Below are 27,767 nucleotides of genomic sequence, written 5' to 3'. Positions count from 1 at the left end.
TATTTATCAAAAAATTGAGAATAAAAAAGATATTATTCCATGTCCATTAAGTTAGCTCCTTTGAATTGAATTTTGGGATTTGCCATAGCTCAGAATTTTGGGCTCTTTTTGGCGTCAATTATAATTTTTGGGTTACTTTACTTTTTTCCAAAAATCAATTTTCTTTTGGAGGTGCCAGCTTACCATAACCTAGCACCTCCACTTCTTAAAATCACTAAATAATAAAAATTGAATTACACCAGAATTTTAGGCTTTTTTGGGCTCTTGAGATCCGCAAAAAAAATTTCCCCAAAACAACCCTTAACATTCAAAATCAACCCCCTTAAAAAATGGACAGTTTTCAGTAATTTAATCACCGGAAATTTTTGGGCTTTTTTGGGCTCCCAGAAAACACCCACTTAGATTTTTGGGCTCCAAACCTTAACGTAAAAAATCAACCCCTCTCTACCACGTACGTACGACTTTGCCAAAAAATAACTACGATTTTTGGGCTCCAACCGTTAACGTCAGTAATCAATTCCTCTCTACCGCGTAGATTAATGTACTCAATAATGCAGTGTATTTTTTTTATTTATTACTGGTTATTCTTATTTCAATAGTGTTCTATATTACAATGTTCGTATGTGTTACAGTAGCCTGATAAATAACAATTACCATTTTTTGGACTTATTGTAGACTTTTGATTACAAAAATTAGAATTTTTTAAACAATAAAACTGCGTCAAACGTACGAAATCTATATAAAATCGAGGTGTCTAAACTTTTTGGACAGATAGTAGACTCGCTCTTGTTTCTGTTTTTTGAAAATATAGGACAATTTTGTTTAATACAGCTAATTCAGTAGCATTAAACTTTCTTGTACTTTAACATCTACTTCTTCTTTTACTAATATATTTTCCCGCTCCTTTATTCCCTTAGAATGTAACTTTTTTAAAGATTCTTAAATGCTAAAAAAGTAATACAACAATGATTTTCTTTTCGGGACCAAGAAAAATGCGTGAGTGTACTGTTTGAAATTGTTAGTACTAACGATTTTTCAAGTAGGATTAGTACCCAAATATGACGTTAGGAATTTGATTTACAATAATTAGTTTCTAAACACTTTATTTGAAAATTCATTTTATATGCTCTTTTGTCCTTTAGATGACAAATTAAAACATAATTTTACTATAAACTCGATAATTTCAGACAAGCCGCTTCCAAGATTCATGAATAATATTAGAAAAAATTATTAGGCTTGCTGAAAATGTTAAGATGACACACATATTTGCTTTACAGTGAAATATTCAAACTTAATTTTACCTGTGCAGTGACAAATTGCAAGAAAATCTGGTAGAAGATTCTTCGATCCCTACATAATACAAATAGGGTGACTTTTGACCTGACTATCTAAACTAAGATAAAAATATAAGCATGAATAACGATAACGCAAGAAAGGAAAAAATAGATTATAAGGCTTAAGACGATGAACCGGAAGAAGACAAAGTTTTTATTTTATTTTATGCCTCGCGTATAAGTGCGAATAAAACCCATTGAATTGTTTAGCACGATTTTTCGCCGACATTTTCAAAGATGTTACTTTTAATCTCATGGGCTACAAAACTTCCGGATGCAAGAAAAGTGTGAATGTGTCCGAGATTGACTTTTCGATAGTTAATAAAAATTCATAGATTTACCTCTTTACTCTTTAATGTAGCAAAATAAAACATGATTACAGTCGCTAAGGTAGTGAGGTAATTTCAAAAATTTGAAGTCAATATATTTCGAATCGCAAGACCGTTTTTCGCATTAATAAAACAATCTATCGATTTCTAAACAACGGCACTTAGCCTTCACGAAAACTTTTCAGGCTCTTTTTAAAAGGGACAATAGCGAGAAAATAGAATAGCTAGGGTCTGTTGAATTTAGTCACTTACCTGTGTGTGTTCTCTGGTGCGCTTTGAGATGCGAACTTTTGGTATAGACTTTTTTACACCCGGGAAACTGACACTTGTGTATCCTGCGCTTCGTGTCCAGTGGGCTGTGTTCGTGACTTCTTGCATGGTGCCTATTCGCAACTACGGATGCAACTGCCGTTGTTCCTACATGTAAGTGTTGTGTGCTCGCGACAGTTGGGAAACCATTCGTTGATACGGAGATTAATCTTCAAACCAACGAAATAAATTTTGTTAAAGCGAAGTCTCCAGACCAACTCGAGTTTTTTATTCATAGCTAACGAAACTGAGCAATTTTTGTACAACACATGCAAGATTACTTCAAATAGATCAAAGTTAGTTTTTAGTTAATATTTAAAAATTATAGCAGATAAACTAAACACGGGTTTTAATTGACATTTCTGAATACAATATCTCACCTAGCTACACTTTGGGCATTGGTGGCGGTGACCCTGACAATAGCACTCCTGCCACCCGTTCCATGGATGTTTAAATTCTGTGCGTCTAGAATCGAACTACCGCTCGACGAGTGACTGGAATTGGAATGTCCTTGACCTGACTCAGGACTTGATGGCGGCGTCAATATTTGTCCATCGCCTTCGCATGAACTGCCATCATCCTCCTCGATTTCCTAAATAAAGAAAGTTTGTATGTACAACTTATTAAGCATAATCGAATGCTTATCAAGCAAAACATTCTTTGATGATAGAGATTTTCCTTAGTCTCTAAAATCAAATGTTTGACTAACATGCAATTCAACGTAAAATATGATAAGAAGAAACTAAGGCCTTCCAAACCTCGTGTTCTAAATCCTCTTCGAGATCTTCGCCATGCTCCTTCTTTAAAATAAGAGTTGTACACGACAGGGAGGGAGAGCTGTCCCACGACAGGACTGAACATGCTGAACTCGCTGACGACATCGAGAGGGAGTCCAAATGCCGATCTAATAGATCCCTGTCGCGGCCGTTGTGACTGTGGTTACCTGGACTGAATTTAATATCTGCCAGGCAGAGAGGATCTCTCTCGTCAGACGTCGTAACCTGATTTTCAAAAAACAAGCATTTTTTCCGTGTAGAGAAGTTCTATAAATTCATTGAATCAACATCCTCATATAAAAACTAGGAAGCAGAGGTGTGATTTTGCTTACCTCCATTTTGATGGCTGGCTCGTACTGTCCATTCGTGGTACAAGTGGATGCTGTCCACGATATAGGTGGCGCCCTGAACATGTTCCAAGGTGCGGTGTCAAGCTCCGTAGGTAAATTTTTATACGATTGTAACTTGGGCTCATCTTTCAAGTACCTTTCCATTTCGTAACAAGTCTGCAAGCATAAAAATTATACTGAATAAAAACTACTTAAAGTCATATAGATATTACAAGTTTCTAATTCATATCCTATTAAAATATAAAAACTCTCAATTCTGACATAATTATTGGCAATAGTATCCAAAAATACCGTGTCCTAAGTTAGAATTTCCCATAGGAGCAATTACATGTAAAATCATCTGAACAATTTCAGCTATTATTAGTAATTTTTATGAAAATACTAGTATCCGTTCTTTCAGTTGTTGGCAGAAAACACCTAAAATAATTTTTTGCTGAATCTAAAAGCTTAAGAGATATTAAAAATTAAAAACGATGCAAACGATGTGAAAAACCATGTTAATAAACTTTAGAGTTCTGACTCTCGGGCGCTGGGAACACCATGCCACGGCATACGTTCTTAATTATTTCTGGAAAACTGAGAGAGATCCCATTTTGATATTTAAAGGGCTTGTAGAGGACAATTTAATTTTTCTATGGAACAGAATAAGTAAGGTGTTCCCACCTAAAATTAACTTTGTTTGGATCGGATTAAAACTTAGCTGGATTATAGTCCTAGTGGACCTACATTAATCCGCCAAACTGTAGGTTCATTTATCAACCGGTTGTCATAAAAGTGTGTCGGAAATGTTTTCTTGGTCAAATTTAGATCTATACGCTCAAGAGTACCACGTTAAACTTCCGCAGCGCTCGGGCACGCAAACTGTCAGGTCTAATGTACCTTAAAATTATATTTAAGTTTTTTGAGATGATTATCTGTAAAGAAATATATAAATTAAGTTATATATTTCATCTCACACCTTTTATTTCCTTCATAATGGGCGTAAGATTGTAAATTTTATCAGGAAAACATTTCCGGCCTACTTTTTATTCTGCATGATTTCAAAGAGTATAAAAAAGCTATTTTGTAAAATAGAAATTTAAAAAAAATTGCTTTTTTCCAGAAAATCAATTTCAATTTGATTTTTAAAAAAATTATTTAAAAAACATATAGTTATAATAGTCCTGAAGCGCATGAAAAGAGCTTTCCAAAACTCTATAATAAAAGTGCAATCAGATCATCCTAAAAGAAGTTATACTAACGTGAAGGTGAAGAAAAGCGTGAAAAGGTAAACACTTCAGGCCCCCGTATATTAAGACCAGGTTGATAAATGAACCAATGTTTGGATGAACTAATGTAGGTCCACTGGTCTATAAATCAGTCAAGTATCAATCCGATCTAAAGAAAATTAATTTTAGGTGGGAACACTTGATATATTCTGCCTCCTATATAAAAAATGAAGAAAATAAAAAATGTGTTTTTTTTTTTGAAAATCAGTTGCAAAATCAGTTGGATTTTTTCTTCAAGCTGCGTCCGACTACGAATATTAAAAAATATACCTTAATACCATTACACTCACCAAAGTTATGAAAGTTTCAAAAGAAAGGACCAAAATTTTAAATTTTGAATATCTGCTAAGCCTTTTTTTTTAAATTATTTAAATTTTTTTCCAACAGCTAAGCGAACGGATACTAGAATTTGCATGGAAATAACTATAGCTGAAATTCTTCAGATGATTTAACATGGAATTACTCATAGGCCGAAACCTCTCATTTCCTTCTGGAGGAAACGACACAAAGACATGCAAGAGAGGGAAAGTGCAAAGTGGTGCTGCCTACTTGTGGGAATCACTCGTAAATGCGATTAGTTAATACGCTATAAGTCTCAGTTCGCCTTCTACGTCATGAGCCACCTGTCCTCTACTATCCCACGGGAAGGATTGTCCAAATTCATAGAATTAGAGTTCAATCAAGACACTATAACTGCTCTTTCTGGTTGACAAACCGTGCCCAATCAGATAAGAGTCTATATTCATCTTTGCTTGCGATTCCAAACGTGTTTAAGTCTCCTGTCTTTCTTGACCAGCGATTAAAATATTAACTAGAAATTCCAGGTCTATCAATCGGAGATTCGTCTTCCGCGATCGAATCAATCTAGTTCTTCTTACCATTGATGACTGAGTCAAGGGACTTCCCGGTAATAAGCGTAGAATAGAGAAAAATTAATATTTTCAGATTTCAGTGCAAAATTGAAGATTATTATATTATTTTGAATGCGCGACTTTTCCTTCTGTCCAAAATTCCACCATAAGAATAAGATACCTCCGAAACTTATTCCCTTCTATTTCCATAGCGACCGCCACACGGTTTTCTATTCATCCAAAGAGAACGTGTTTTCAATATATTTAATTCCTTCTAATTGTACCGGTAACACACCTCACAGAGATATTTTTTATTCCTCAGAAGTGATCATATTTTGATTTGATTTAATTGCTTCTAATTAGTTCACAAAATATGTGTAATAAGTTGTTTTAATTTCTTCATGCAAAATATAAGTTTTGAAATTTTAATTCTAACCAATTGAACTCTGCCTCTCCAGAGTTAAAATAATTTAAATTCACATATTTGAATAGATTTCTTTGGTGAATTTTTTAAGACGTTTAAATAAATTATTAAAATATAAATAAATATAAATTTGAATGTTTTTGGAATTTATAAGTTCTAAAAAGATTTAATAATGAAAAATAGGTTAAATAAATGCATTCGTTTTATTCTACTAAGTCGATCAGAGGAATAGGATTTGCACTTTTTCTGTTCCCGTTGGGGGATTTTTAGACGGAGGAAAAATCGCGTATTCATAGGAATACAACTTCTTAATTTTTTCTGAATTCAATGCTTATTACCGGGTTAACTTCAATATTAAATTATTCTTCCTAAACGAAATTGTGCGGAAAACACAGCACTCTTAGTACCCTTTTAAAATATGAGATAATTTTCAAAATAACATGTTTAGGTCAGATTCCTTTGAATATTACCGAAAGCTTGGAAATTTATAGTACCCTGCTTTCCTTATTCGCCGAACAAGTTAAGATCGGAAGTTGATGCGAGTTCAGCTTTAGTTCTTCAAGCCTTTCCAGGAACGATTTCAAAACGCACATTACAGGTCTATCAAGCTAGCACCTCCACAAACGAGATTCCCAAATTTCTTTATGTCAGAATTTTCGGTTTTTGTTTGGGCTTTTTTTGGGCTGTATTGCAGATTTTTGCGCTCCGCTACTTTTTGTGAAAATTCAAATTTTGAGTGGAGGTGTTGACTTGAATCAAGCCAGCACCTCCACTATATAAAAATTGAAAGAAAAAAAATCAAACACGTCAGATTTTTGGGCTTTTTTGGGCTCTTAAACGCACAAGTAACCAATTTCCAAAAACCATCCCTCAAAATATAAAACCACCCCCTATGTAAAAAATCAAATTCGGAAAGAACAAAGAACACCAGAATGTTGGGCTTATTTTGGACTCTAAAATGCATGAAAAAAACTACCCCCATTTTCAAAAAACCATCCCCTTGCAAAAAATAAAATTTGCAAAATCCAAAATGCACTAGATTTTTGGCTTATTTTAGAGTCTCAAATGCACTTAACATTATATTAGAAAAACCACCCCTGTGTAAAAAACGTCAACCTAATAATAAAAACTTAAATCTTGATGTTGGCATTTTTGAACACCCCAAAAATCAGAGACTCCATTTGAACCGTAAAATTCGAAAAATATCAGAGACTATAGTAACACTGTAATATTGCGAAAAAGATTGGTTTGCCTAAAATTATGTTTGATTGTTAAAAAGGGACTGTTTTTTAACGTCAAGTGTTGGGGACCAAAAATCGGAGTAGGTATTTTTAAAAAGCCCAATAATCATAAACTCTACCAACACTGGAAAATTCTCAAAAATATTAATTTTTGATAAAGTCATATATACATGGTAGAGAAGGGGTGATTTTATAAGTCAAGGGTTGAAGCCCAAAAATCGGAGTGGATATTTTGGAGGAGCCCAAAAATCAAAGACTACATTGACATTGTAAAATTCTCAAAAATATTATTTTTTGACAAAGTCATATATACGTGGTAGAGAAAGGTTGATTTTATACGTTAAGGGTTGAAGCCGAAAAATCAGAGTGGGTATTTTCGAGGAGCCCAAAAATCAAAGATTACATTGACAGTAAAAAATTCTCAAAAATATTATTTCTTGACAAAGTCCTATATACATGGTACAGAAGGGTTGATTTTATAAGTTAAGGGTTGAAGCCCAAAAATCGGAGTGGATATTTTCGAGGAGCCCAAAAATCAGAGACTACATTAACACTAGAAAATTCCCAAAATATTATTTTTTGACAAAGTCGCATATACGTGGTATAGAAGGGTTGATTTTTTACGTTAAGGGTTTAAGCCCAAAAATCAGAGTAGGTTTTTTCGAGGAGCCCAAAAATCAAAGACTACATTAACACTAGAAAATTCTCAAAAATATTATTTTTTGACAAAGTCATATATACGTGGTAGAGAAGGGTTGATTTTATACGTTAAGGGTTGAAGTACAAAAATCAGAGTAAGTATTTTCGAGGAGTCCAAAAATCAGAGACTCTACTGACACTAAGGGCTTCAACCCTTAACTTATAAAATCAACCCTTCTCTACCACGTATATACGACTTTGTCAAAAATTAATATTTTTGAGAATTTTCTGGTGTTCATGTAGTCTCTGATTTTTGGGCTCCTCGAACATATCCACTCCAATTTTTGGCTTTCAACCCTTAACGTATAAAATCAACCCTTCTCTATCACATACATATGACTTTGTCCAAAATGAATATTTTCGAGAATTTTCCAGTATCAATAGAGTCTCTGATTTTTGGGCTCCTCGAAAATACACACTCTGATTTTTGGGCTTCAACCCTTAACGTATAAAATCAACCCTTCTCTGCCATGTATATATGACTTTGTCAAAAAATAATATTTTTGGGAATTTTCTAGTATCAATGTAGTCTCTGATTTTTGGCCTCCTCCAAAATATCCACTCCGATTTTTGGGCTTCAACCTTTAACGTATAAAATCAACCCTTCTCTATCACCTATATATGACTTTGTTAAAAAATATTATTTTTGAGAATTTTCTAGTCTTAAAGTAGTCTCTGATTTTTGGGCTCCTCGAAAATATCCACTCCGATTTTTGGGCTTCAAATCTTAACTTATAAAATCAACCCTTCTCTACCATGTATATATGACTTTGTCAAAAATTAATATTTTTGAGAATTTTCCAGTGTCAGTAGAGTTTATGATTATTGGGCTTCTTAAAAATACCTACTCCGAATTTTGGTCCCCAACACTGGACGTTAAAAAACAGTCCCTTTTTAATAATCAAACATAATTTCGTGCAAACCAATCTTTTCGGGAATATTACAATGTTACTATAGTCTCTGATATTTTTCGAATTTTACGGTTCAAATGGAGTCTCTGATTTTTGGGCTGTTCAAAAATGCTGACACCAAGGTTTAAGTTTTTATTATTAGGTTGACGTTTTTTTACACAGGGGTGGTTTTTCTAATATAATGTTAAGTGCATTTGAGACTCTAAAATAATCCAAAAACCTATTGCATTTTGGATTTTGTAAATTTTATTTTTTGCAAGGGGGTGGTTTTTTAAAAATGGGGGTAATTGTTTTATTTTTTCTTCATGCATTTTAGAGCCCAAAATAAGCCCAAAATTCTGGTTTTCTTTGTTTTTTCCGAATACACCCCAAAAAAAGCCCAAAAAAGCCCAAAATTCTGACATAAAGAAATTTGGGAATTTAGTTTGTGGAGGTGCTAGCTTGAAAGACCTGCACATTACCACCAGTAAAAGCATTAAAGCGGCCAATGTCGTTCTTTAAATTTTGAATAATTCGAATAATACTAGTAAAGAAAACACAATGGCTAGTCTACCGTGCAAAACAAGAAAGCGGTAATTACATTTGGGAGTTGTTACCCTAGTTTTCACTTGGTTTTCATTAAAATATATTAGAAACAAACGGGAATCTGGGGACCAAATTCCAAATGTAGTTACTGATTTCTTGTTTTGAATGCGGCAGTAGCGGTCTCAGCAGAGATGTACAGTAAACTTAAAGTATCGAACTTCAAACCGTATATCACAATTAATTGCGTCGGTTATCTACAAATAATAATCAAATGATAATGATTGGAACATAGGCGCAATAATTTCCTGTTTTAATTTTCAACCTTAAAATTTTTTAAATCAAATAACTTAAAATTAAAAGATGCAATTGCAGAAAAACTCTGAACTGAAAGCATTAAAAATTCAAACTTGATTGATTTTAACAGACATTTTTTAATACTTCAATTAACAAAACGTATAGTTTTCAACGCTTTGACTTGAAAATGGTATAATGCTCGTAATTTTAACCTTAGTCCATATTCTGTTATGAATGTAGTGAATTTACATTAGTACACCTATTAAGGACGTCCACTTTTTAATGGGATATTATGAACAGTTTATATTTTGACGAAGCTAGCAATAAAAATGTTATGATTTTAGCTAAAATACCAATGCAATTATGTATTTGCACCCATGGTATGGAAACGAGACCTGGACGTACCAAGAAAAGAATAGGAGTACAGTGAGCGCAGTGGGTATGCTGTTCGTGCGGAATATATTCGCGGCTAAGTCATAATGGACAAAGTCAGTAATGAGTGGGTTTTCAAGTAATGTGGTGTAGAAGAAACACTAATTGACAAGAGCGAAAGAAATTTGTTAAGATATTTTAGTCACGTTGAGAGATTGGTTGTAAAAGGTTTGATAAAGCAAGTGCATTTAGGTAAAGTGACTTGTTGCGTACGCACAGATCGACCGAGGAAAGGGAGGTGGGAATTTGTGGATGAGACTCTAAAGCATACAAAAAATAAAGATGCATAGAAATATAAGAACTTTATGAAAATGTGTATGGTTCGACGTATGGAGGTAAATGATAGAAAAGTTCCATTCTAGGGGGAGGGGGAGAGAAGTGGAGCAATTTTCTTTATAAGAAATGTATGCCAAACAGTGAGAGCGCGAGCAGGGTGATAGACGCCTGAAACGAAAGATTTTAGATACTTATGGGTTCTCGCGGAGAGTTTTCTTTCGTAGTTGTAGCTGAAATAAAAAGTATGGATTTCCCTATGGGCTAGTAATCAGTTAGAGTGTTTATGTGTGAACCGAGATATACGATGACTTTGCAAAGCACCTTACCGTGGGTTACTGCTAAAGATATTGATCAGAAATCCGTGACAAAATGGCGTTGCGGAAAGAATGTGTTATCTGAATAAGAAAAATTTGTTCAGATTCAAACAGATGTGACGTCACTAACAGGAAAGTATCCCAGGTGTCCCCCTCCGATTTTAATTATCTTGATATATGTTGTAGGGGGCTAAAAAATAAGCGACACGTATTTTTTCTTATTGGCCAATAAACGGTTCAAGGGGGTAAAACAACTCCCCAAATATGTTAGTGTTAAGAGGTGGTTTGATTGGTCCACATAGAAGAAAATAATATTTTTAAACAAAACTATTTGGAAAAGTTTTGGCATAATGAGAGATGAAAACCCCTATTTCCCTGACTTGATTAAAAAAAAATGGGGGTGAGCCATCCCATACATACGATGAACCCAACAGTACAGTGGTAAGTTGACGTGTTCTTACATTTTTTCCAAATATAATATTGGAGGGGGTGACTATCCCTAAACACACTTGATCATACATATGCATATAAGTAACCTGCATCAACTTACTTTTGTACTGTTGGAAATATATATTTTTTCAGATATTTCCTTTTAATTTTGCCTTACTTTCCATTATTTTCGTCGTGTGTAGGGGGTGGCTCACCCCTTACAAAATATATCAAGATCATTATAATAGGGGGGGGGGCACCTGGGGTATTTTCCTTTAAGATATACAATTGAGCACGAATGAGACCACTTAGCCGCCAAGTTACTTTTCAAAATTTGGACTAATCACGTTTCGCAGCCGTCGTGACTTTCTTCCTGACAGCTGATTCAGCTGATTTTCAGCCTCAGCAGATCTTAGCTACCCTATCAATGCCTAAAAATGCTTAAAACGAGAAATCGAAAATAAAAGCCAAATCAGGCGAGGTAAAAAATATAAAGAAAGAATGGGTTTGGAAATCATCGAATTCCCTAAAGAAGGAGATTAGTAGCTAAGAAGTGTTTTGGAGCTATATGTGATATACAAGCATGTGGGAAATAGGCAGAAGCTATTTGGGCAGACTATTTTTAATCTTTTCTTCGTAATTATTATAGAGTATTATTCATCAATAATACATAAGAGACATTTAGAGACATTTACGATTTGAAACTCATGTTGAGAAACCATTTTTAATTTTCGTTTAATTTTCATAATTTGGGTAGTTTAAATTATCCCGCGAAGAATAACGTTACCAGTGTATAGCCAATCTATGCTTCTGGCGAAAAATGTCGCGAGCGGGAGTGATATTCAAACCTTATTAACCCAAAATGCACAGGTAGGACGTACAAAGTGCGCCGGTATGATGATAGCGAGGCTGCGCTATCGTGATTCTAGGCGCAAGTTCTAACTCCTCCTCTACCCTCCTTCCAAAAACTCTTCTACGTGATAAGATACCCAAGTAGATAGGCAGGGGGGTTTCTGGACCAATCAGTGTTAGTGAGTGTCTCTGTGTCTGTGTGCCCGTGTGTATCCGTGGGAGACAGGCTTCTCGAATGTTCTGATGACGTCACAAGTCACACACGTTTAAACTCGCAGAAGCATTCACGTATCGGCAGACAAAGGCTGCACACATTTCATTATCCTATGCTATCGTTCTGTAGAGATATCACTTATTTTACAGCTCGCATTTGTTCGCTTTTGTATTCATTCTTTTACCATATGGTAGGTCCGTCAACCTTTGGACGAGGTATATGTAACAATATACTCAAAACAATTTCGAGACTCGAGAAAGAGAGATTATAGACAGCATGCATTTAATTCCGAAGCTTTCATGGACGTTTAATAAATATCAAGAGTACACTGCCCGGCGCTTTTCGCTCATTATGTCATGCAAGGATATTCGAGCTGAGGTCGCATGACTTTTTTTATCTACAGATATATTCTCGTATTTTCAGCTCTCATTTAGAAAGGTCAGTTTTTTGCCTATTACACATTAGAAATTTAAAATAAAATTTTTAAAAATGCAATAAATTAATAGAATAAAATATTTTCATTTTTTCAATCATGTACTGAGGCTACTCTATGATATAGACTATAGAAAATTTAGGATGATTCAATTCAGTTAAAATCAGTTAAAAATTTTTTTCAATTCTAAATGCCAACAGATTCTTAAGAGATCCTTTTAAAAACAGTGGGTTACTGTAACAGATTTAGAATTAATACCAGGTAGCCTCGTAGTATTGAATCAACTATTTTGAGATAAAGAACGTATAATTTGAAAGCTCTTGTTAGAATTTACGTACTTTCAATAAAATATCATGAATGATAAGAATAAATTCAACCAAAATCAAATGTAGTGTAAGGAAACTGTGAATCAAACATACGAAAAAATGATACAGTGATGACATGGGCATCAACATTCTGGAACTCTTAGATAAAGATTTAGTGATATGAAAGAATTAAAAAATAAAAAAATAATACAGTTTATAGAAATAGAGGATAATATATTGCCTTCTAGCTGAATAATTTAGTTCAGAGATTATAAAAACCAGACCATAGAAACCTACCTTACCGATATTCTACAGCTGTAGTGGCTGGCTCGTGCTATATTTTCAAAATATTCTTAATGACGTCATAAAATTATACTGCGAAATTTAATTTGTAAATAACTTCAAGGTTATTTTTCAATTCCACATTACACTTTTTAGGCTGAAAAAACGTTATATTTCAAACGTATTTAGACAAGTCGATTATAATTTAGAATCTTCTAGAACAATTAGACAAAGAGAGATATATATTAATAGATAAAAAGAGTGAGGTATGTATTAAAAATATTTTAAATCAAAAATAATTTTCTAAAATTTTCAAGACTTGCAGAAGGGTTTACGACTGAGCGACTTGAAACCAATTACAAATCTCACAGCACACCTCAGAAAATGAATTACATCATATAAAAAGTTTTGCATGAATCTTGGACAATGCCAACAGATTGTTAAGAGATCCTTTTACAAACAGTGGATTACTGTGACAGATTTAGTATTAATACCACGTAGCCTCGTAGTATTGAATTAACTATTTTAAGATAAACGCATAATTTGAAAGTTCTTGTTAGAATTTATTTACTTGCAATAAAGTAGCATAAATGATAAGATTACATTCTGCAGTATTAAAATTTAATGTGAGGAAACTGCGAAACTCTTAAGTCAAAATTTAGTGATATAAAAAAAAATACAAAAATAAATACAGTTTATAAAAATCGAGGATGATATATTGCTTTCTAGCTAGCTAATTTATTTGAGAGACCATTGAAATCTACCTTACCCATATTCTATAGATGTAGTGGTTCATGCTATGTTTCCAGAATATTCTCAATGACGTCATCGAATTCCTACTACGCAATTTTCTTCGTAAACAACTTCAAGGTTATTTTTAATTGCGCGTTACATTTTTGCGTTTTTCAATATTATATACCACACGTGTCGATTATAACTTAGAACCTTCTCGATAATTGCAATTGTAACATGAAGTTACAATAGAGCCCTTACTCCTTCCGGCACTGGCTTGATTCGGAAGGGGTGAGGCCCGAGAGTTGGTGATCGGGGTCGACAAATCCCGAAAACTAGGTTAGCAGGTCGCCGACCACGGATCGCCAGTTCTCGCCTCACCGCGACGGAGAAAGTTAAGCCTACCCTCGTGATCTCGCCTATTTTCCATTTTCCGTGTAAAGTGCCCGTGTGTGTGCCAAAAGAGTGCTGGACACAGTGAACCATCTCTCTGGTTTTGGGATTAAGCAGCAGTCCACACCATCGACAACGACGATGCCCCGGCTGTACCTATACTCATCTAACCAATATCCATCTACACTGTAAGTGGTTAAATAAATTCCCTGTTAGGTTAAACAAAAATTGCATGTTTTCTGTCTATACCTTCTCTCAGCATCCTGACTTCCCCCATTCTCCTAACAAGTAGCCAATTCTCGGGCCGTCGTCTACAATTGGCGCCGAACGAAACCCACATTTTTCCAAATTTCCCACTTTTCCACGCTGAGATAGGAAACGAGACAGAAGACAGATTATGCACATATATATATAGATATTAAAAAATTGAAAATTACATTTAATGCTTAAATTGAGAAATGCAAGCAATGCCAAAGTATAGACAAAAGGGAGCAGGTATAAAGAAATTTCGAAAAATAATTACGTAAGCAATAAAAGAAAAGTGAAAGAATAGAATAGTAATAAGTTAAAGAGAATATTGAAAACTGATGGGAAAATAGTCCATACAGTAAAGCTCAACAATAGAAAATTTGAGAATTATCGGTTAAGAAAACGCTAGATTTTAAAAGTGAAAGTGACGCGATTGCGTAATATCGATAGAGTAGGGGACAAGAAGTCAACACCGGTGATAAAGATACCAAGACCAAGGCCAAGCGTTTCATTACATGTAGTTTAGAAAATAGACAAGTAAATGAAATATTAGAAAGGAATGAAAATAATTTCGAACATAACGAAACTCAATTTGACAATCAAATAAATTTATTTCAAAATAGAAACGAAGCCCACGGTGCAATTCGTAGATTAAGTAGAACAATGGGCAGAGGAAACTTATTGCCACAAATAAAATTACCAACCCCCCAAAGAGTCACTCGTGCGAAATTTGACTCAACATACCCCACAGCGAGTCTTTTGCCGCCAAACTCACATTTTGGCGTGGCATCAGACCGGATACCGCCAAATTTTACACTAAGTCCCAGAAACTGGGAAAATGCGGGAAACGATTCTGGTCTTTCGGAAGCAGAATTACCAGAAGTAGTAGAAATTTTAGAGCTGGGTAGAAGATTAAGGGAAGATGAAGAAATTAATAATTCTAAAAGAAATGAAACGTATGAAGTAGAATCGTTTTTAAATATAAATGCGCGAGTAATTAACGAATTAGAAAAATTAATTGCTTATGATGAATTTTTGAGTAGGGAGAGGGAAGCGTTAAAGAAAAAACGCGATATAATAGAAAGGAAACATAACGATTTGGTACAGAAACATTGAATCCAAGAGCGCATAGTTCGTTTGAATCCCGTGAAAATAGAGGCGAAGTCGACAAAGAGAGTAGGTGAACTGATTTCAAGATAAAATTAGAAGAGTATAAAAAGAAGACTATACAGAGAATAAGTAGTGAACGAAGTGCACATCAAACAGTTCTTTTGAAACAGAAAATAATAGAAACTGGAAAAATCCGGATCAAGAAATTAATAGTGGACAAAGATTTGAAAATGAGTTTAGATGGCCCAAGCCAGAAAGTCGTTATCGAGAAATAGAGTCGAAACCTACTAACAGATTGTCAGAAACCGTAACAAAGTTGGATGATAGAAATAAATGCGATGATAGCGACTATGAAGAAGAACAGAAAGAATCCAGAAGCTTAGGGTCACGCAGATCAAAACGAAGATCTACTTTTATACAAAATAATAGCCGAATAGATAATACCGGATGGCCAGATTTTAATGAGGCCCAATCTAGGAATATGCAAACCCAAAATAATACGAATATTCCAGCGGCATATTTTCCGTTTGGGATGATTCAAACCCAGAAACATCAGAGTAATAGCAAAAACGGTAACAGTCAAAACAATATACATATTAATGGCCAGAATAGAGAATGATCGAGGAGGTTACAAAGGTCGATTTCAAAACAGAAAAAGCAGAGGATTCGGTCGTTCATGGTATAATCTCTTGATTTCTCTTATGTGAAATTTAACTCACCCGAGAGCAAGAGGTTATTATAATAATCACAATCGCGAGCAATTGAAAGCGAACCGACAGTAACGTTTCCGACTGAAGAAAATGCACAATTAAGCGATCGAAAACAGGGAGTAAAGTCTGCTGATCAGAAACAAAATACCGAAAAAGACAGGTCTAAGATAGATCAGAAAAATGGGAACGCGCATCCAAGTGCACAGAGTGCGGCGGGCTCTAATTCCGGAGATCAGGAGCGTAGGCAAAATAGGGAACATAGGAAGAGAATTACTTGTTATTTTTGCGGTAAAACAGGCCACATAAAAATGAATTTTGGCATTTTAAAAATAAGGGAAACGGTCAGGGAGGATTATAAGGGCGAATACATCCTCAAAGTCAAATAAAACGCCCGAAAAATTGGATTCAGATTTGGATACCCCAGACGAAACAAGATTTCATGTTTTGATGGATTTTGAGACACAATGATACAGGGTGTTAATCGATACCGGTGCGATACACTCCTACGTAGGTCAAAATATATTAAGCATAATTAAACGAAACAACTACGAAATTAAAACCTCTGATTCGGATAAATTAATTGTGGCAAATGGTAAGGAAATGAGTATCACTGGCCAAGTACTCATTCCTGTGAAAATAGACCATGTCACTAAAGAATTATTATTTAGAATAGTGCCGAACTTAAGATCAAAGGGTAATAGGAACATGCTTAGAAAATTATGATTGAAAATGGATTATGAAATTAACAACTGGTGGCTTCCGGAATTGCCTGAGATTCGATATACGTTCGAAGCTCATCCCAAAGCAAATTCAGAACCAATTAAAATAGATTTATTAAAGGAAAAAGGAAGTAGAAAAGATATACGCGAAATAGGAACACAAACAGGCTGGTCAAGTGTGCAGAGAGACACGAGATCAAATAAAGATAGAAAGAAAAAAGAAAACGAGAATAATGAGAGAAAGGAGAAAGAGATAGGAATAGAAAAGAAAAACATAGTACAGAAAGAGAAAAAAGATAGCAATAGGGAGAAGAAGAGCGATAAGAGTGCGAAAATTAGATTCGGTACGATCTCCAGGTGGCAACAAGGTAAAGAGGGGGAGCCGAAAGTACACTTGAAAACAGGAAATCGGTACCTCCGTTGGTGAACAATGAAACAAATCCTAAACCAAAATTTCCCTCCCCGCACACATCGTGTAGCGAGAACTCAAACCAGGCACATAATCTACAGCTGATGGAAATACAACTGCAGAATAGATTCCGAGCGCTGGAAACGCTGGACTATAGCAACCTCGAGAACGAGAAGTGCGAACGAAGTCGTGAGACAAGTAGTCTAAACAATAAAATTACGCCCGGCGAACCTTATAGTAGAGGGATAAGAAATAGATCAGGAAAGAAAAATCAGAAGAAGTTCAATTCAAAAATTTATTGTAAATCTGAAAAAAACAAATAATTCTAATTGCATTAATACGAATAGTTTCGCGGAGAGTACAGTCAAAACTGAGGATTCTCCATCGGTAGTAAAAAGTATCCAAACTCAAAATAAAATGAGTTGGATCAATTATAGAAATAATGCTATTATTAACAATAATTTAATAGGAAAACTAATAAAAGTTAAGGACCCGATAAGAATAGCATCAGAAAAATGCGAAAGTACAATAGAACTCTCAGAGTAGGAACAAGGGAAAATGGATAGATTATTAAAAATCAAAATTCCAGAAATGAGTAAACAATTAAACGCAAAAAATCTAACAGAGCACAAAATTAATGTACAGGGACATGATCATATCAAACAAAGATATTATCATGTCTCTCGTAAAATAAAAGAAATAATGTGCGAAGAAGTAGACAGGATGTTAGAAGAAGGAATAATAGAACAAAGTTGCAGCGATTGGTCAAATCCAGTCGTAATGATTAAGAAGTCGAAAGGGAATTATAGATTTTGTTTCGATTTTAGAAAATTCAATAATGTGAATAAAAAGGATTTATACCCAGTACCGATTATGGCAGAAAGTTTGGACACCTTACGTTCAGCGAAATATATTTCCAAAATAGACCTACATTCGGCTTATAATCAAATACCACTGGAATCAAATTCCCGAGAAATTACAGCATTTGTGATTCCAGGAAAAGGTATGTTTCTATTCACTAGAATGCCTTTTGGTTTATATAATGCACCAGCAACATTCCAACGCCTTGTGGATAAAATAATTACTCCGGATTTAAAGCCAAAAGTATTTTGCTATTTGGATGACATAGTAATAGTTTCGGAAACTTTTGAGGAGCATGTGCATTATTTAAACTTAGTTTTGGATAGATTAAATGAAGCTAGTTTAACAATCAGCCCGGAAAAATGTGAATTTGGTTGCTCTGAGATTAAATACTTAGGATTTTTTGTAAATGGCTTCGAATTAAAATATATTTTAATCCATAGCTCTCTCTGTCTCTCTTTTCATCTCTTTTTCTCCCTAAACTATACCTGCTGCATATGATTTATTATCATTTTCTATTAATATATCCTCTCTTTATTGTGTAGCCGACGGCCCAAGAATTGGCTACTTGTCAGGAGAATGGGGGAAGTCAGGATGCTGAGAGAAGGTAGAGGCAGAAAACACACACTTTTTGTTCATCCTAACACAGAGAATTAGGAACACTCTTTTAAAAAAAGAAGAAGAAGAAGAAGAAAGGTCAGTGAACTATAGACAATTATTAAAAAAAATTTTTTTGATGATCTTGGTTTGGCCGAATAGGTCTCTTTTTTTATTGTTTCAGAATGGAAACCATTGAGTCATAGAAGTGTAGATTCTGTGGCAGAAAAATACAGAAAAGGCTATATTTACTCCATGATGTGTACTGCTTGGACAGGAACGAGATCAGCAAGGCAGGGCACACGGTACCGAATAGGGATAGAAAAAAATATAAAAAAACAAGTTGAGATAAAATTCATTTAGAATTTTGTGAAATACTGGAAATTATCATTCCGATCGTCGAAGAAAAGAAAAATGGAGATGAAGTTGAGAGAATTAATAACGATAGAGAAGATTATCACGATGAGTTAGAAATTGAACTCGACTCGGATTCTGCAGATGACGACTGCATAGTCTTAGACGTAGACGAGCAGGAACTTTTGATGGATCCACATAAGGATGGTTAAGGGTATATGCCCTGTCTCGCACAGGGAAGATGGGTGTAACGTGAAGTTACAATAGGGCCTTTACTCCTTCCGGCACTGGCTTGATTCGGAAGGGGTGAGGCCAGAGAGTTGGCGATCGGGGTCAACAAATCCCGAAAACTAGGTTAGCAGGTCGTCAACCACGGATCTCCAGTTCTCGCATCACCGCGAGGGAGAAAGTTAAGCCTACCCTCGTGATCTCGCCTATTTTCCATTTCCCGTGTAAAGTGCCCGTGTGTGTGCCAACAGAGTGCTGGACATAGTGAACCATCTCTCTGGATTTGGGATTAAGCAGCAGTCCACACCATCGACAACGACGCTCCCCGGCTATACCTATACTCAACTAACCAATATCCATCTACGCTGTAAGTCGTTAAATAAATTCCCTGTTAGAATAAACAAAAATTGCGTGTTATACCTTCTCTCAGCATCCTGACTTCCTCTATTCTCCTAACAAGTAGCCAATTCTTGGGCCGTCGGCCACACAATAAAGAGAGGATATATTAATAGAAAATGATGGTAAATCATATGCAGCAGGTATAGATTAGGGAGAAAAAAAGATGAAAAGAGAGACAAAGAATCAAATATTAAATGTGAAGTACTGAGTACGTATATTGAAATGCACTATCATGTATAACAGCTAAAAATCTTGGATTTTCTTAGAACTAACAGTTTGTTTTGAATTGTAGTTAAGTAAACCCATTTAAAGGGGCCAGGATTTCAGGTTAACAGAATAATGAATATATAGTTCATTTAACTATTTCAACTTATCAAACGCAACTTTCTTTCTTTAAAACGAGAACTTGTGTTCACAAAGATTTGCATAGTGTGTGCCACAATCAGATACGCTGATTTTGCTTCTAGTTGTAAAAAGAGGATGGTGATGAAGAGAAGTAGGAGGAGAAGGAGGATACGATAATATTACAGTTCAGCAGTTACTGAAAATATTAGATTTAGATGTAAAAATGAAGGAGCACATTGTCTTCCAATCAACACGAAAAACTAAAGGAACTGTAGGTAGTAATGCCTCGTTCCTAACTACTGGGTGTGTCTTCACTCTCGGTGTTTCATTCTGCGCTGAGCTGGATAAATCACCATCCTTATATATCGACTTCATTTAAGTCTGAAGTCAATACTTGATAATAAAGAAATCTAATTCAATGATGCTGTTCGTGAAATATCAGTAATATTAAGCTATCCTTTTATATAACAGTTGCAAATCATTATTTTTTTCTTAGAACTAACATAAACAAGGTGTTACCTAAGTTTCTTTAAGCTTTTTTGTTATTTTAAAGCTGTTGTGCTTCTTTTATTTGCACATTCAAATCCCACACAACATACAATTCAGTTGAAATAATCATTGAATCCAATATTTTCAGTACCTACTTGTCTTAACTCCATCATTACTAAATTCTTCTCCTCCTCCTCTTCCTTCTCCTCCTCGTCCTCCACTCTTCTCATTCTTTCACATACATTTCCGATAGTTTACTTACCTTGATTTAGGAGAAATCAAGATTTAACAGGTGCAGCGTGGTCACAACCATATGAAAAGCAGCGTACCTAGTAGTGGTGCACTGCATCATAATCTTCATTAATTAAAACCTCTTTTTAATCAAACTAAGTTTTCATTTACTAAGTTGACATAGTTTAATCAAAACTATGTTCATGATTTTGGCAATCACAAATCATTAGCTGTTTATCTGGATTAATTTAACAAAAACTAAATGTTGGTTCTAAGAAAAAAATAATGATTTGCGTCTGTTATATAACAGCATACTTTAATATCACTGATACTTCACGAACAGCATTATTGAATTAGATTTCTTTATTATTAAATACTCATTTAAGACTCAAATGAAGTCGATATATGATGATGGTGATTGATCCACGTCAGAGCAGAAAGCCGCACCGAGAGCGGAGATACATCCAGTAGTTAGGAACGAGGCATTACTACCTACAGTTCCTTTAGTTTTTGGTGTTGATTGGAAGACAATGTGCTTCTTTATTTTTACATCTAAATCTAATATTTTCAGTAACTGCTGAACTGTAATATTATCGTATCCTCCTCCTCCTTCTTCTTATCACCATCGTCTTTTTACTACTAGAAGAAAAATCAGCATATTTAATTGTGGCGCCCTCTATGAAAATCTTTGTGAACCCAGGTTCTCTTTTCAGGGAAAGAAAGTTGAGTTTGCTAAGTTGAAATATTTGAATCAACTATATATTCATTATTCTGTTAAATTGAAATCCTGGACCCTTTAAATGGGTTTACTTAACTACAATTTAAAACAAACTGTTGGCTCTAAGAAAATCCCAAATTTTCAGCTGTTATACGTAATAGTGCATTTGAATATGCGTATTCAATACTTCGCATTCAATGTTTGATTTACAGTTTCCTTGTATTAAATTTTAATACTTCCGAATTTATTTTGTTGTTATTCATGATGCTTTATTTTAATATTTGCAGTAAGTAAATTTAATCTTTGTTAGCAGATTACTCTATTATGTGAAATATGATTTCAACGTTTCTTAGTCAACTCTAATATTTATGGAGCTGATTTATTTTGTAAATTCTAGCGTAGTAGGAATTCGATGACGACATTAAAAATATTCTAGGAACATAGCACGAACCACTACATCTATAGAATATGGGTAAGGTAGATTTCTACAGTCTCTGAATTAAATTAGCTAGCTAGAAAGCAATATATCATCCTCGATTTCTATAAACTGTATTCATTTTTGTATTTTTATTTTATTTTTTATTTTTTATATCACTAAATATTAAAATAGTTGATTCAATACTACGGGACTATACGGTATTAATACTAAATCTGTCACAGTAACCCACTGTTTGTAAAAGGATCTCTGAAGAATCTGTTGGCCTTGTAGAAGATTCATGCAAAACTTTTTATATTATGTAATTCATTTGCGACGTATACTGTGAGATTTGTAACTGGTTTCGAGTCACTCAATCGTAAACCCTTTTGCAGTCTTGAAAATTTTAGAACATAATTTTTGATTTAAAACATTTTAAATACATACCTCGCTCTCTTTATCTATTAATATATCTCTCTCTTGGTGTAACTGTTCTAAAAGGTTCTAAATTATAATCGACATATCTAAATACGTTTGAAATGTAAGGTTTTTACAGCATAAGAAGTATAATGTACAATTGAAAAATAACCTTGAAGTTGTTTACAAATAAAATTTCGCAGTATAATTTGATGACGTCATTAGGAATATTTTGAAAATATAGCACAAACCAGCCACTACAGCTGTAAAATATCGGTAAGGTAGGTTTCTATGGTTTGGTTTTTATGATCTCCGAACTAAATTATTTAGCTAGAAAGCAATATATTATCCTCTTTTTCTATAACCTATATTATTTTTGTATTTTTAAATTCTTTTATATCACTAAATTTTTATTTAAGAGTTCCAGAAAGTAGATTTTCATGTCATCACTGTATCATTTTTTCTTATGTTTGTATCACAGTTTCCTTACACTAAATTTTATTATGTTTGAATTTATTCTTATCACTCATGATACTTTATTGCAAGAACGTAAATTCTAACAAGAGGTTTCAAATTATACGTTCTTCGTCTCAAAATAGTTGATAATTGATAACCTTGAAATTTGTTTTTCGCATATTTAACCATCACACAATTGTACAATCGTTATCGGAATGATCTCGAAACTTGTGACGTCATCAGAACATTCGAGAAGCTTATCTCACACGGATATACACACACACTCACTCATTAACACTAATTGTTCAAGAAACCACCCTGCCTATCTACTTAACCAGACTTGTTCATGAAGCTGTCAGTTCGATATTGCATCTTGCTAATCTCGAAAATCATGAACATGATAACGTCAAATATATATGTGACGTGCGCCAAAGAAAGGGAGCTTACTCTGAAAAATGAGACTTTCCAGGACGAGCGGTCGAATTCGACCTGATAGATGTGACTTTTAGGAGATAGGGAAGACTCACGAAATCTTCCCTCTCCACCTACCAACGCATTATCATGCATATAGCATATATACGGGATCCCGAGCTCTGACGCGAAAGCCATATTTCTCGGGTACCTTATAACTAAATTATTAGCAAAATGAACGATCGGCAATTTTTCTCTATGGTTTTATTGAAAATAGAAACTCCCAAAACTATCGAGAGATGTAAAATCCTCGATTTCGATTTTTTAAGAGTAAATTCCCTTTCTTTGGCGCATATCACATGTCAAACATGCGCCGAGATTAAAATAAGCTATGATGAAGATTGAAACGAAACGTAATTATTCATATTTTTATCATTTGATCTCATGAAAACCTAGTACCTACCTATGAATTTAATTTTTTAATAGTTGCAGAAGTAAAATCTTTATTTTTCCATCCATCTGCTAAGGTATACATTTTACTTTGTTTATTTTACTGTTCCGTTCGAAATTTAAAATTAAAAAGTATTTCCTGCAGTGTGTATTGTTTTTCTATTAAATAATAACTCCATGTGAAATACAAAATTTAATTAGTGTTTCACTAGACAGCGTAATATTTGAAAAAAGAGGATGGCGCCGTAGTACGCCAACCTGCTCTTAGTGTTTCAAGAACTTTTTTTTGGCCGCCATTTTGGATACTCCATTTTGAATTTGTCAAATTTGATCTCGGATTCGTAATCAGCGACCTTTAAAACCCGCTTCTACAAATTTTTACGTGAATTTTGACACGGCAGAAAAAGATTCGAGGACGCGATATATTTACTTGTCGAACAAATTCGTCTCTGACTTCAGTCCGAAAGCATCAATTTAGAAAAAAAAATCTTTGTAAAACGAATTTTCGCTAAAAAAAAGCGAACATAACCTATTCAGATTACGTTTTTTTCTAAAACCAATGATAGATTCAGAAGGATCCTGAAATTCTACGTAGATATTGATCTATTAAAAAAAATTTTCTGACCGTTTTCATTGAACTTAAGAAGGTTGAAAAAAATGGAAAAATGCGTCCCGTGAGGGCTTAATGGGTTAACAGAATATTCCGGATACAATCGTCGCAATTTCCTAATAAGGTCTTCATACCTCTCTTTCTTTTTATTGTCCTTGGCATTAATGCTTTTGTCCGCTGGTGTAGAAATTCCGATAACGAACATGGTCGCTTCTCGATGTCAAGGAGAACTATGTCAGGCCTCGAGTGCGCAACAGAAACAATTGTCGATAATTTAAAGTTCCAGTATATGCGGCACTTCTGACTCTCGATAATTGACTCTATTACACTAGGAGCGTTTAGCGGAGCTATATTAAGGTTAATGCCGTAAGAGTGATAGAGATGGTAATAAAACACTCTTAGTGTCCCATTGTGCCTTTGGATGTAGGTCATTCCCACGTGAGTTGGAAAACCAGATAGTATGTGTGCTAGACGCTCGGGGTGTTCGTGTCACGTCCTGCAGCTATCACTGGGAATGTCTTGGCTCAAAATGTGACGACGGTATGTTAATGTGGAAATGACACGGACTTCACATGTCGAAATGGTACGCTCAGTCCCCTACTTTAATCCAGGTGGCTTGAGGAAAGCAAAAGTTAGCTCACGTGACATGGGCTGATCCTCCACATTTCTGTGAAAGATGCCGTACATCCTCTTATCGAGGAGCTGTTCACGCAAGTTTTTTCTTTTGGGCTTTCTTAATCCGGGTTTTCAGGAGCCAGTACTCGAGCCAGTACCCGAGACCCCCCCGCTGCTTTGTACAGAAACGCTCCTTTACCCACTTCTTCTTGCTTCCTGCCCATTTTCAGAAGAGGGTCTCTTTCATATTCAATATTCCGCGACCAACTTGACGGCGCAAGATGTAGAGTCGCAGAACAGAAGACTCAAGATGCACGCTTTTGTTTATGTGCATAACCTTTCGTGTCCCGATATCAATGGATCTGAGCTCGTTCTTCGTCCATAGAACAACTCCGAATGAATAGAGTACTACCGGGATGGCAAGCATGTGCGTTGCAGATACTTTGTTCCTCGCCGACAGTTCGGAAGACCAAATCTGCCGTATCAGACGTTTTTATCTGCTTGGGAGAGTATTCTTTATAGATGCCACATCCTAAATTCGGCTATGTGGCACACCCATTTATGTATAAGTTTCTCCAGCGCAAACGTGTCGCATATCGTTTCAATCGACGAGCTCAGGGTCTTCAGGGATGCCATTAAGTTTTCCTCGCTTAAAATAAACTGTGACGCATTTGTCTAACCCAAATTCCATTACTATTTCCTTAATGTATCGTTCGACAATCTCTAGAGAAAGATGTAGATGCTCTTTATTTTTATCATAGATCTTAAGATCATCAATGTAAAATACATGAGTGATCTTATACTTTAGATCAGCAGGTTTGCCGCATAAGTGTCCCTGGGAATAGAAAAGTGCTAGAGAGATAGTGGCAACAAAGTGAGGCAAAAGAGGTGTGGGCTCATAGTGTCGCCCTGAAAGACACCTCTTTGAAAGGTATCCTTGTTAGTTGTCACACGATTTTTTCCAGATGAGAAAGTAAATCTGGTTTTCCAAAGCGGCATCAATCTCTATGCACCTCACGATTTGCGGATGAACCTTTCACGTTTCCAAAAGGCAGATTATAAGCCAATGGGAGGTCGAATCGAAAGCGTTCCAGTAATCAATCCAGACCATCAATAGGTCACGCTGACAGGATGCTGCATCTTTGCAGACACATTTGTCAATTAGCAGATTCTTCCGACATCCGGCTACGCCTTTCTTTGAGCCTCGTTGTTAATACATTTCTTGCCACACAGGTTCAATTGCCCGAACAATCCTATCATTTAGGATAGCTGTGAATATCTTATAAAGCGTGTTCAGACAAGTTATTGGCCTGTAGTTCTTCGGGTCAGCTAAGTTGCCTATTTTCGGCAGGAGTATTGTGCGCCCTTCCACCAACCACTCTGTAATCGGCTCTTCCGACTTCAAATATGAGGTGAAAATACGGGCCAAATGCTGATGGGTTGAAGAAAGCTTCTTCCACCAGAAGGTTTTGATACACTCTGGTCCCGGTGCGGAATAGTTCTTCGTCCCTCTTAATACTTTTTTCACCTCCTCGGTAGTGATGGGTGGGCATTCTTTATCAGGTGTTATGGGGGCAACACATAACTCCTTGAAGCTATTTATATTTTCTGAGTCTTCGTCCAGCCTATGCTGCACTTCGTAGACTTCCCACCAACATACTTCGACCTCCTCTAGTTTGGGCGGGTGGTCGACAGTAACTGGAGTATCTTGGAAGAGTGGAGATTAGTCAAAGAGAAACTGTTGGTTTTCTCTGACCCACGTCTCTCTCCGCTCTAGATTTGTCTTAGTGTCAGATAGTATCCGTATGCTCTAAACAATATGCTACATGAATGGTCAGCAGCTTTGAGTTGTTAACTTTGTAATAGCCGATCCGGAGTTCGGGCGGGAACACTCGAACTTTGGCATTAAAATTCCAACTAGTTTATGTATACGTTTTTCTCCAAGTCATAAAGCATCGCTCTTCCTCTATTGGATGTCTGCCCGCGGTTGGTCTCAGTATTGCCTCCCTTTCTCTGTTGCCGGCATGTTCAGGTTGCTAGTAGATTTGGTGCTCCGTAGACGTTCATGCGAAAAGTGCAATAGCTCTTGGTGTTTATCGCACGAAAGAGTATGCAGTGATGCCATGTAGTGACCCCATTCAGGGGCAAATTTTTGTTTTCACGAGAAGTTAGGGAAATTGGTTCGTTCATCCTTGTAGAGCTCCGCATGAAAGAATACAGGTGCCATTCAACTTTCGTCATGGTTTTCACACCTCCTCTTGATTGTAATTCCTTTGAAGCCACCCCTGGACAATTGACCACAACTGTCTATTAATTTTTGTAAGCATATTTAGCAGAAACTATTGGTACAGGGGCCCTCTATGCGCAACCCAAGGAGGTCGAAGTATGTTGTAGAGAAGTCTACGAACGGCAGCATAGGCTGGACGAAGACTCAGAGAACATAACAAGCTTCAAGAAGCTGTGTGTCGCCTTCATAACACCTGAGGAAGAATGCTCACCCATCACTACCGACGAGGTAACTAACGTATTAAGAGGTATGAAGAACTATTCCGCACCGGGACCAGGCGGTATCAAGACCTTCTGATGGAAGAGAATTCCTTGAACCCATCAGCATCTGGCCCGTATTTTCACGTCATATTTAAAGTCAGAAAAGCCAATTCCAGAATAGTTGGAAGAAGGGCGCATAGTACTCCTGCCGAAAATTGTCAACTGTGCTGACCCGAAGAATTACATGATACTCTCCGAAGCAGATTCAAAGGTCTCATCCGGCAGATTAGGTGTTCCGAACTGTCGGAAAGCAACAAAGTAGCTGCAGCAAACATGCTTGCCGTCCCGGTAGTACAAGGGTAGTTCAATAAGTCCTTAGAATGAAGTATAAAAACAATTTTTTTTGGGTAATTTTTTTTTTATTTTTCAACATAATCACCTTGGAGCTCTATACACTTGGTCAATCGCTTTTCAAGTTTTTTTAATCCTTCAGAAAAGTGCGTTTTCGGAAGTT

General features: G+C 35.5%; 1 protein-coding gene across 1 annotated transcript in view; it reads right to left on the bottom strand.

Moving 5' to 3' along the window:
• LOC117170253 (Krueppel-like factor 6) overlaps positions 1-27,767 on the bottom strand; it is a 491,461-nt gene that overhangs the window by 37,445 nt on the left and 426,249 nt on the right. Inside the window, exons 2-5 of the mRNA XM_033356891.1 lie at positions 3,081-3,254; positions 2,731-2,973; positions 2,353-2,564; positions 1,916-2,142 (exon numbers count right to left, since the gene is read on the bottom strand). Of these exons, the coding sequence (XP_033212782.1) occupies positions 1,916-2,142; positions 2,353-2,564; positions 2,731-2,973; positions 3,081-3,242 (844 nt within the window). The 5' untranslated portion in view covers positions 3,243-3,254. The remainder of the gene's footprint in view (positions 1-1,915; positions 2,143-2,352; positions 2,565-2,730; positions 2,974-3,080; positions 3,255-27,767) is intronic.

This window comes from Belonocnema kinseyi, chromosome 3, assembly GCF_010883055.1.
Source record: "Belonocnema kinseyi isolate 2016_QV_RU_SX_M_011 chromosome 3, B_treatae_v1, whole genome shotgun sequence".
In the NCBI taxonomy this organism is placed as follows: Eukaryota; Metazoa; Arthropoda; class Insecta; order Hymenoptera; family Cynipidae; genus Belonocnema; species Belonocnema kinseyi.
This window is presented reverse-complemented; position numbering and strand designations above follow the sequence as displayed.